General features: G+C 42.2%; 1 protein-coding gene across 6 annotated transcripts; it reads right to left on the bottom strand.

Annotated features, from left to right (window-relative positions):
* Positions 1 to 288: 288 nt before the first annotated feature.
* On the bottom strand, positions 289 to 9188 carry LOC112880008 (long chain acyl-CoA synthetase 8). 6 transcript variants are annotated; one of them, XM_025944454.1, is made up of 13 exons: positions 9024 to 9187; positions 7189 to 7775; positions 7019 to 7099; positions 6253 to 6519; positions 4178 to 4309; positions 3837 to 4010; positions 3214 to 3443; positions 2507 to 2624; positions 2022 to 2153; positions 1763 to 1897; positions 1482 to 1688; positions 485 to 662; positions 289 to 429 (listed from the first exon to the last, which is right to left on the bottom strand). In XM_025944454.1, the coding sequence occupies exons 2-13, from the start codon at positions 7726 to 7728 to the stop codon at positions 410 to 412; spliced, it is 2214 nt and encodes a 737-aa protein (XP_025800239.1). In that variant the 5' UTR covers positions 7729 to 7775; positions 9024 to 9187; the 3' UTR covers positions 289 to 409. The 6 variants fall into 6 exon arrangements, 5 of the variants coding, with proteins under 5 accessions (XP_025800239.1, XP_025800237.1, XP_025800240.1 ...); XM_025944456.1 differs by lacking the exon at positions 289 to 429 and adding an exon at positions 855 to 1059 and having other exon boundaries at positions 521 to 662; positions 9024 to 9182; XR_003226227.1 differs by lacking the exon at positions 289 to 429 and adding an exon at positions 805 to 1059 and having other exon boundaries at positions 531 to 662; positions 9024 to 9181.
* Between the last annotated feature and the right edge of the window lie 2005 nt (positions 9189 to 11193).

The raw sequence follows: 11193 nt of genomic DNA, 5'->3' as shown, positions 1-11193 counted from the left end.
AAATCGCATTCATGTGTCTGAATCAAATGATGAAATCTCATTCATGTGTCTAAATCACTATATTATCGTTCCAGATTAGGTTCCAACGGAAACAGATCCATCCCTGGCAATTGCCTTTTTACTGTCCTAACAAGGTGAGCCATTGTTTCGATGAAATCTCACAGAGGAAGAGAGAGATACGATTTAATTATTCTGATCTGTTAGAGGTTTACCTATGCAAGGAAAAATAAGGAATTTCTGCAGAAAAGGTGTTTTTAACTTTCTGATATATTGAATTACTCCACTAGCTCTCGCTACAATTTCTGCCCCTCATATGATCATTTTCAGATAAGTGAATGAGGTAACAATAGTGGGAAGTAACGCCCAATATCAAATTTTAGCGAAAATACATACTTTTACAAGTTGATTTCTAATAATTGCCTTGAGGTTGTTCCCTTGCTGGCCACCTCCAAGATGGCGCGACAACGTCGCGCCCAGGATTTTCTACTTGCAAACCCAAACAGGCCACCAAAGTCGACCTCGCACAAGGTGACAAGGATGACCGAGAGTGACAGCCTCTTCAAGCAAGCCTCCTGGCTCCGGCCCATGAGAGAAGAGTAGAGGCCCATCCAGCGGCAGCTGGTCGCACAGAGCCCGAAACACACTATACATCGTTTAAATCTCTGGAGAGGCATTTGCAATGTAGTTAGCATTACAAGGAAAAACAAACACTAGATCTACGGTCGTGAACAGACATGAAATTGAGCATTCTGTGCTCACACAAGAACAAGCTACGTATTAGCAACTGAGGTACACACAGCTCGCTTATTCATTTCAGGTCAGTAGGTCCCACTGTTCCAGGCTGCTTCGAGTACCTTCAGAAAACATAGGTCCAAACAGCCTTCTGTCGCTGCTTCAGTGATAGAGCTTGTTCAAATCATCTTTGAATTTGCTCTTTATCTGTTCCCTCTTCAGTTTAAGTGCTGCTGTCACGAGCCCAGACTCTGGAGTCCATGGTTCGGGCAGCAACAAGATCTTTGCTGGTATCTCGAATTTCTCAAGCCTAGCTGCTTTTGCGGCCTGCACAGTTGGAGCAAATTACCTTACATGAGACTTTTTCTAAAATTATCGAGGTGGATGACTGTTTATTCTTTAATATGTTATACAACAATACAATATGACTAGCAGTGGACCAAATAGGCTCTAATGCAACGTTGCAGCAGGAACATAAACCTAACATGAGAGCCAGCTCAAGGCTAGCCATCAACTATAAAACTGAATGCATACCCATGCTGCCTGCAACTAATATGTGGTTACGTTATGCTCCTACTGCACAAAACAAAACTCCAAGATTGTTGCTCCTAGTACTAGGAAGAAGTAACCAAAACCTACGGCACCATTTGAAATGAAAGGTTGTGTTTTAGTAAACCAGAGGTTTTCCAATCATGCTGCTCTGTCAGTTGAATTTTTAGTCAGATAAGATGCACTCAGTTATGTCTAACCTTTGATAAGGATTGCTGAACCTCCTTAATTGCTTGATCATTTTGGCAAAGCTCTTCAAAATCTCTGTAGTTTATCCCTGAATCTTGTGCCCACTTCTCCAAAGCCTGGTGTGCCGGAACAACCAGGGCAACACAATAATTATGAAATGGATCGGCATAAACCATGATGCTATCCACATAATTGCTAGTTGTTAGAGCTGATTCAACCTGCAGAGGGCAACACAGTTAATCTCATTTCAACAAAATATTCGCATTAGGAGGCAGTTTTTTTCAAAACAAACCTTGCCAAGAGACACATATTCTCCATGCTGAAGTTTTACTATATCTTTTTTCCTGTCAATAATCTCAAGGCACCCATCAGGATGGAACTGACCAATATCACCAGTGTAGAACCAGCACATGCCCTTCTCATCAACCTGTAGATCGCACAAAAGGAAATCAGGTAAGACCTCAAGTCATCAACACTCGATGACTACAATCTTCCGGACAAGACCTCAACACTCGATGACCACTATGTTCTGGACTTTGGTAGAATCTTACCTTGTATACTTCATTCGTCTTTGCATCATTGTTGTAATAACCTTTCGTTATACTGTACCCACCAACCACGACCTCTCCTCTTGGCATTGGAGAATCAGAAATCGTATAACCACCTTCTTCCCATGACACAAGCTACATTTGTTTGACCAAGAAAACAAATTACAGATGGTAAAAGAACAGAAAATCTTTCAGGAAAAATGAAAGTGTTCAGTGTACTCAGGTAATCAACACCAAATGAATGGTTGGGGCAATTATTCAGTGGGAAAAGTTTGCACATGCCACTGGTAAAAAAAATTAAAATTATAAGCTCTGCAGCTCATAAGGTGGATCCAGAAAAAGGTACCTACCTAGACACCTCCCCGACAAGCTTGAATCTCTCAGTCAACTCTTTTTAGTGCAGGTTTCGTTTATTATCATCCAACACAAGAATATCAACTAAATTTGTTAACTAGTATCCAACAATCATCAAATCCGTATACACTAACCTTGACATAGCAGCAAGGAAGTGGTGGACCAACACGACCCACACTTGTGTCATCCCATTCAGAGAAAGCTGCTCCAGCACAAGTTTCCGTCAATCCATATCCTTGACCTACTGGGACACTGCAGCAACAATAAAAAAAGCACATAAGCACAAAAAAACAAAGTAATAACCTTGTCTTATCAGGAAAGTTCATGGTCTACATATGCTAATTTAATCTAGAAAAATCCACTGGTTAACTAGTATCTTTCATCTTGTCAGCTTTGAATCGGCAAAGTAATTCAGAATTACTCGCACAATTAACAATGAACTTTAATTAACTATTCCAACTGACAATGACAGAAGAATAGTCAGGACTTGCGAGTATATGGACCAAAATATGAGCATATAATACAAAAATTGTCATTTGTGTACCCACAGTGAGAACATTGATTAAAAGCTTTTATAGCAAACTATATTGCAAATTCACAATCCAACAATCCCTAGCTTGGATGCATGGAAATTAATTTAAAGCTGCTACAAACCAAGCTCACTCAAAAACCAAGGTTAAGATTTGCCCAAGTGTCGACTAATAGAAGCTGCAAGGGTTAATGGGAATACAGAATCTCAATAGTATAATGCCCCATGAGTAACAACCACAATATTCAGTCCAGCCAATCCCCTGAGAACAATAAAATTGTAATTTGAGACAAGCTGGGCAGAGGAAATTACCCTAGACATATATTCATAAATCTTTGTGTGTCACTTGATAGAGGTGCACCACCACAAAGAACAAATCTTACACGTCCTCCAAGCATTGCCCGAATTGGTTTAAAAATAAGGTTATCCCATATCATCCTCTCTGGTGCCCAAGATCCAAACCAACTCCCCTCAATTGCTGCTAGATTTCGATTATATGCAAAATCAAAAAGTTTTTTTGTCAGGCCACCCTTCTCACCAACCTGGAAAGAGAAATTTAAATGTTAATTTTCACAGTGATTATAGCTGATGGCTTACTCATGATCACAAGTGATTCATGCCATTTCAAGGCTACCAAATTATGCGGTTTTAATATAAATTCTACTAGATCTCATTGTGCAAATCCAACTCAAACAAGCATGGTTGGTCTGCTTGGTTTGTGACCTTGTAGAACTGGCCTCGAAACCCTACCCACAAAACAAAGGCGCTCTCCTTATAGTAACCTCATGTCCTAGCCACAAATTAGAAATTTCACAGGACATGCCTCAAAAAGAAGGTACTAAAAAACAAAACCTTGCTAAACATAAAATATCCAAACAATCAGAAGGCTAATCAACGAAAATTGCTGGAAGTATAAAATTCAGAAAATAAATCACCTTCTTAAACACTGCATCTCTGATACGATCCAAAATTGCAGGAACTGAGATCATAAGAGTAGGTTTCAGTACAGAAACATCTCCTTTTGTCCCCTTCTTAATCTTGTTCGATGTATCAGTCATAGTCAGAGCTGAACCATATCCAATAGCAGTACCAGAAGCCAACATGACAGTCTGGACAACATCATATCATCAAATATTGCGATAGCTCCTGTAAAATGCATGTAATCCCTCCATCCCAAAAAGAATGCAATTCTGGCTATGCACCTCTGTCCAGGTACATAGCCAGAGTTGCATTCTTTTCGGGAAAGAGGAAGTATATGAATTACAAAATATATCACCTCTGCTGCTAGCTCAAAGACATGAGCCAATGGAAGGTAAGCCAAATAAACATCATCCATGCCAAGGTTTGGGACGATTGTCATGACTGCTGCAGTTGTGGCCACCATGTTGCCATGCGTAATCATTACACCCTATGTCCACATAGGTACAAATTAAATTATGGAAGAAAAATGCACTGCATCAATCAAGATATCTGCAATGAACTCATAGGAAGAAACTAAGCCCCTTATTAACTAGCTAGTTGATGTGGCACAGCAAACTCAAGAAAAGTAATCTTTTAGATTTTACTAATCCACTTGCATCGAGTCTGATAGCTACATAGTACATATATCTAAAGAACTATGTCAAAGTTAACGCTGGACGAAAAACTTGTAGCTCATTAGCTCGCTCAACTCGGCTCATTGGTGGCTCGGCTCGGCTCGTTAGAAAATGTTACCGAGCGGAGCCAAAACGAGCTGAGGCCACAGCTCCATATCTTAGCCCAAATAAGATTAGGCCCATTATGTCTCAGCCCAATTCGACCGACATATAAAATGTGCCAAAAACCCTTGCTCCCTCCTGGTCTCCCACTCTCCCCTCCCTCCCAGACTCCCCTAGCACTCGCCGGCTGCATGAGCCACCCGGCTGCCAGGCCACCAGGCCACCCATGCCGCACAGCCTGTGCGGATGCCAGCTCACCCAGCCGCTGGCCGTGCTGTGCCCGGTCCCCCACCCCTCGCTGGCGCCGCCAAGGAGCCCGGGTACCTGCCCCCCACCGGCGTCGCACAGGCCGCCCGACCGCCGGTGCTTGCCTCCCGCTGGCGCCGCATGGGCTGCATGGCTGCCTGCCCCTCGTCGGCACCACATGGTCGCCTCGCCTGCTGATCTTCCCGCCCTCCCTTCCCACACCTGAGCTCTCCCCGGCCAGCCGACTGACCAGTGCTGCGCTCCCCACCACGCACCGCCCTTGTTGGCCCAAATGAATTTTCATTAACTCTCTCAAAGAGGCCCAAAGGGCAGTCTTGATACATATATAGACTCTAAACAGCATATTCTAGGGAATACGCTACTAGACCCTTAATACCCCTTACTAGACTCTTAAAGACACCTTAAGACACCGATACAAGCATATTCTAGTGAATATGCTATAACATGACACAAAGACTTAAATAGAAAAGTGGTGCTTTAACATGCACACCAACCTTCTTCTATTAGCCCTGGCCCCTACGCTCCGCTCCGCCGACGCCATCTACAGCCCTAAGCCCCTGCTCCCGGCGGCCATGGCTGTTGTTACGTTTTCAAGAGCTAAACGAGTCAGCTCGAGCCCGCAAACGAGCCGAGCCGAGCCTGGTTTGTAGCTCACGAAGATAATGAGCCGAGCTGAGCTAGCTCGTTATCTTAACGAGCCAGCTCGAGCGAAGCCAAGCCGAGCTTGCTCGATATCCATCCTTAGTCAAAGTGAAAGCTTTGTACATTATACAAGTTTTATAGTGCTCAGTCATTATCATCAATGCTACACACCCAAAAATGGGGGGGCCAAATTGGTCCTCCTGCTGTGGATTCAGTATCAAGGACACTAGTGTATAGCCATGCAAATATTAAGACCAGGATTATAACTGTTATCATCTGTTAAGATGCACAAAAGAGAACAAATTTCATCCTTCAAGCAATCAAATGATGTGGATAGTACAATCAACAAGTAGAAGTTTCAACTGATTAACTGCATATTAGATGGCAGTAACAAAACTAATCATCCTTAATGATCTACAACGATATGTGATATATGAAAATGCTATTTCTGCAAGGTAAGATAAAGCATATGAAATAAGAATGTATGAAGAACAGAATTTCTTCTATTTTCTCCTCGGTGAACGAAATAGGTGGCCAGGTGAATTTGGAGGATATCACTAATCATTACTCTAAATGTTGGTTTCAGATGTTGATCAAACAGGGCAATTCTCAATGAATGGCTCATACTTTAGTTTGGATCTAATTCTTGATTCAGCACCAGTCGCCTTTTCTGTTCTTTATATTCATGCAAATTACAAGATTATGAATGCGCAAGAAATTGCAGTATCTTTGGTCAGCAGCCTACCTTGGGAAGACCAGTACTTCCACTTGTATACATGATAACTGCAGTATCAGAGCTTGAAGGTAACCTAGCATCAATGTGTGATGTTTTGCCCAGCTCCTCTACTTCAGTGAAAGACAATGTTGTCCAAAGATTCATTTGATTCAGTGTCTCGGCCTCGACAGGTTCATCCTCAATATAGATAATATGTCTAAGACTTTGCAATTTAGAGCTGATTGCAGGTAGCTTCTTAAGTTGCTTCGAATCACATATCAGAGTTGAAACCTGCGTCTGAAATTCAACAAAAGAGTAAGATGTGGGACCAAAACAATAGCTGCTCATAAAATTCCTGGACTTCAACACTTCGACACAAAATAATGTAGTTCTTCCATTTATGCAGGTATTGGTAAACACTTCCATATACATCAAGAACTTATCGACAGCTAACAAAGATAATTTAGCAAATGGACCACTATGCTAGGAGCAAAGGTAGCTATGGGCATACAGGTTTTTCTAAAGCTGTCAGGTTAAATAAATAGCATAAATATAAGTAATTTGATAGTTCTCTACTGGAGAAAGTGCAAGGGAAGATGACAAAAAAGCTATAACAGTGCTCCATATACACTGTACCTCATTTAGTGAATGCAAAGGAAGCTATGGGCATACAGGTTTTTCTAAAGCTGTCAGGTTAAATAAATAGCATAAATATAAGTAATTGGATAGTTCTCGACTGGAGAAAGTGAAAGGAAGATGAGAAAAGAACTATAACAGTGCTCCATAAACACTGTACCTCATTTAGTGAATGCACCAATGCATCCTCACCAAGGGAAGCATATATTGTTACAACCGTCAAATTTTGTCGGAAGCATCCCTGAAAAGAAAAAAGATAACACTATAGTCAGAGAACTTTTACAACTTTTTATAAATGTCCTTATATAATAGCATGTGTGATGTGATTACCTGAGCAGCAATGATCCACTCAGCTCTTGTATCAGAAAAGATTGCGGCATGACTATCTAGTTTGTGGCCCATCTTGATAAGTCCAGAAGCAAAATTACATGCACGATTAAAAGCTTCTGCATAGGTATCCCATTGATATTCACCAAGATGCAATTTCTCAAACTTCCTACCATCAGCAGACTCCACGAATTCCCTATTAATTAGCTTTCTTGTGCCAAGACACCTCCGTCGGTAGTACTTTTTGCTGGCCATCTCAAATAGAGCTGCCATTGTGGTGGCACCCTCCCATGGAACTTGAACTAAGGATGAAAATCTACTGTTTCGCATGGCAAGTCCCGCCTCTCCACCCACATCAGCTTGCACCGCCCTTTTCTTTGTCTTTTTGCCAAACATTGAGGTAAGCAATAAAGGAATAACTATAGCCAGAAGCACAGCACAAATAACTCCATTCAGACCATAATCTTTCAACAGGGGCACACCACTTGTAGCAATTCTTTGTAGAACAGACATGTCTGAATTATTTTCAGTAACTTCCCCCATGGTTTTCTGCTATATCTGGAGCATTGACAGTAACTTGACTAATTTCACTGCATAAAAGTAACCACAGGATGATGAGGTTAGTAACATGTTATAAACAAGTAACAGCTTTGATGCACTAGAAAATACAGAAGAACATGAGCGCAACATGGGTGATGACCCGTGATGGGGGGCCATTATTGTAACCTTGTGCGTACCACTAGGCTTCATATTGGAAAGGAAAAAGGAGTTCTTCTAGCTACCAAGATTAACAAATGTTTGGGCGGGATCAATCTGTTCCGTGTAAGCACATCACAGATTCAAAAATAGCACTCTGTCCAAGCAAAGAATCTTCGAAAGTGATATGACTCTTGTCTGGTTCAATAGCATTTCTTGATGAGAATAGTTTTTCCTGAATATTTAGATAACATTATCTTCTGGAAAGTCTGATGGTTCCTTTTAGGTCCTTCTCCTATGCTTGCTTGTAGGTTTTGTTTTCTGATTGCGTGCATTTGCAGAGTGGGTGGTTGAAACGTGCAAGGTGACCAGTTCAATGAGTAGCAGATGTACATGAAGGACAGGGCAGGGGGGAATAATTTTCGAAAAATGGCAGCTTGCTTTAAGTAGAAGCAACAAAGTTGACCAGGATATGACGAGCAGGGAGTCAGAACACGGCACAGTTCTGAAAAGTAGTAGTAGTTAGTAGGTTAGTAGTAAACTAGCGACTCTTTGAATCAATGGATGTAGTTTCCAACATCTGTTTGCCTAACATTAATTGGAGGATGGCAAGAGAACTCCAGCCACATGGCCGTCTAAATGGAAAAGAATCTAACTAGAATCATTTCAACCATACAGGACGTCAGAACATGGACACTTCAGAGGAGCGTGTGAGGGTGGGCGGCACTAGATGGTCCATTACGCGCATGGACACCGCGACAAAAAAAAAGAACAAAACAGAAACAAAAACAAATCAAACCGGATAGATTGGAGCATCTCATCCCGTAACAGTAGAGAGATTTGGATTTGAGCATGCTGGGGACAAAAACTAAAAGGAGATTTGGATTTGCGGTCCTCCGACACACGGTGAAGAATTAGATTGGTTCCAAGGAACGGGACGAGCAATCCTCGGACTAAGCAAAAAGTAGGGCTTCCTTACCGGGAGCGGAACACGCCAGCCTGGGCAGGGACGGCGGAAGGATCTCCCACTGCTCCGCCCGCCGCGCGGACGTCCTGCTCGGATCTGAGAACAGTTGCCGAGGCGACTAGCGAGCGCAGGGACTGACTACCAGAGGCGAGTTAGGGGAAGGAAGGAGCCGCACCTGCGCTGCAGCGGGGATCGCGCCGGTGGCCGGATCTACGCCCGGCGACGCCGTGAGGGTGGGGGAGAGGGAGAACCTGGGCTTTGCGTCGAATGGTGATGGTGGTGGTGGTGGTGCGAGCGCGAGTGCGATTCCTACCCTTTTCCCGTCGCGGGATGGGGCCACGTCGGGTGGTTGCCGTGCCGGCTTCTCGAAGGAAACTGTACGAAACGCCTAGGAGCGCGTGCGTGGGCCCGAGGCCACCACCCCACGCGGCGGACGCGTCGGCATCTAGGCGAATGCCCGTTAACTTCCGCATAGGGATGGCAACAGTGCCCGAAACCTAAGGATTTTTACTCCATAGGTTTGGTTCAACTTTTAGATCCGTAGCATCGCTAAGAGTAAAAAGTTCTACCTGTTGACTTTATAGGTACGTGTTCCTATATTATCTAAACCTGTAAATCCAATACAATCTAGTATATGCTACCATTTTATTTTATTGTGAACGTCAATTTAATATTAATATCATCATTTTATTATTATAAACCTGTAACAAATTTGATTTCAATACCACGATTTTATCGTGAACTTATAACAACAAACTTGTTAATACTATTAACATTTGAAGTACTAAATTTGTTAAATGTAATTTTATTCCCCTTAGCATCTTTATACAATAAATTATAAACTTATTGTTCATTCTATATTTATGCAAACCATAACTCGTTACTTAGATAAATATATTATCTCTTAGTTGTTTAAATTGAAGCAGAGCTGATAATGAGAAAAATATGCACGTATTGAGTATTGACGAGTTTCTATCGTAGCAAGGGTGAAACCACTACAAGAAAATAGCTTAATTTCATCGGCCAGAAACCGTCAAAAATAGCCAGAAAGCCGTCGAAAATATATATATTCGTCAGTCGGCCCACGAAAATAGGCTGACGGAATAAAATCGACGAAAATGAACGCATTTTTATCGGCAACTGACAAAAATACATCTCTTTTCATCGGCCAACGAAGCCAACGAAAATACACACCATATTTTTGTTGGCCAGCGTAGCCGACGAAAAAGATACAGTTTGTTTCGTCGGTCTCAAAGACCGACGAAAATAGTAGTTAGTTTCGTCGGCCCCCTAGCCGACGAAAATACTGGGCGCCTGCTAAAAAAACAGCTGCTGCATAATAGTTTTCCAGAATTACAAATAGCAGTTAATTAACATAAAAATAGCCATCCATAAGCACAATCATGAAATACATCATCACACAATCATGAAATACATCCAATAAGTGCAATCATGAAATCCATAGTCTAAATGATATATATATATATGTTAACCAAACGCAAAAGCGCAAATCAATAAGGGGTAATATTATGTCCGCTGCCACCATCACCTCCACAAATGTTATACGTTGTCGATGGTGACGTGGACGGGCTGCCAAAAACTCTTCGAGGATGACTACTCGTCGGACCCTGATTATAGACAAAGTTAAATGTATATAGCACATATATTTAAGAAGATTTGAGCATTGCTAGTTACACGCAAGAATTACCACTTGTGGAGATGGTAGATGTATGTATGGTATAAAAGTCGACGGTGGTGGAGGAGGCGAAGGAAGAGGTGGCAAATTAAATTGTGATCCAAGGGTAGCCGCTAACATTTCCTAAAAACCGATAATAGATCAAGTATCTTATAGCAATGAAAAGTGCACAACGACTTGAAAAATATCAAACTTGCATAGTACTTGAAGCTGTCGTTGCTGAGCGAAAAAACCTTGCATGTACTCGTGTTGTTGCCTTGCCCGCTCCTCTTGCCTCTGCATCGCCTTTCTATACTGCCTTATCTCCTCTTGCAGTCGACTTTCCCTTTCATAACCCCGAGAACTCCGAGAGGACTAAGAAGACCTTGCCTCACTCAAAGCACCACTTGTATCAATAACGCCATTCAACATGCTGAACTTGCCATGCTTCTTCCCTCCCCGTTTGAGTATAAGGCACCAACATCCACATCACTCCTCCTCCAATCGTACTCCTCCCCATGACGTGCCACCATTTCATCACCATATCTCACCTACCATTCAAGCAAGCAATATTAAGACAATATTCGAATCATCGCTTAATTGAAATCAAACAGTTTTACTAACCAGAGTCTGTGTGGCATTCTCACTGCAAAGCAACTCTAGCTGTGTA

This window comes from Panicum hallii, chromosome 2, assembly GCF_002211085.1.
Source record: "Panicum hallii strain FIL2 chromosome 2, PHallii_v3.1, whole genome shotgun sequence".
NCBI classification, from domain to species: domain Eukaryota; kingdom Viridiplantae; phylum Streptophyta; class Magnoliopsida; order Poales; family Poaceae; genus Panicum; species Panicum hallii.
Note: the sequence above shows the minus strand (reverse complement) of the source record. Positions and strands in the feature narration are given on the sequence as shown.

What these genes read in the sequence shown, in the direction of transcription:
- LOC112880008 (XM_025944453.1), bottom strand. Translation starts at nt 7,728, where the DNA reads ATGGGGGAAGTTACTGAAAATAATTCAGACATGTCTGTTCTACAAAGA. An exon ending in TGGTGCATTCACTAAATGAG is followed by an intron (nt 6,520 to 7,018) that starts GTACAGTGTTTA and finishes GTTGAATTTCAG; the next exon opens with ACGCAGGTTTCAACTCTGAT. An exon ending in TTTATGAATATATGTCTAGG is followed by an intron (nt 2,625 to 3,213) that starts GTAATTTCCTCT and finishes TTGTTGCTGCAG; the next exon opens with TGTCCCAGTAGGTCAAGGAT.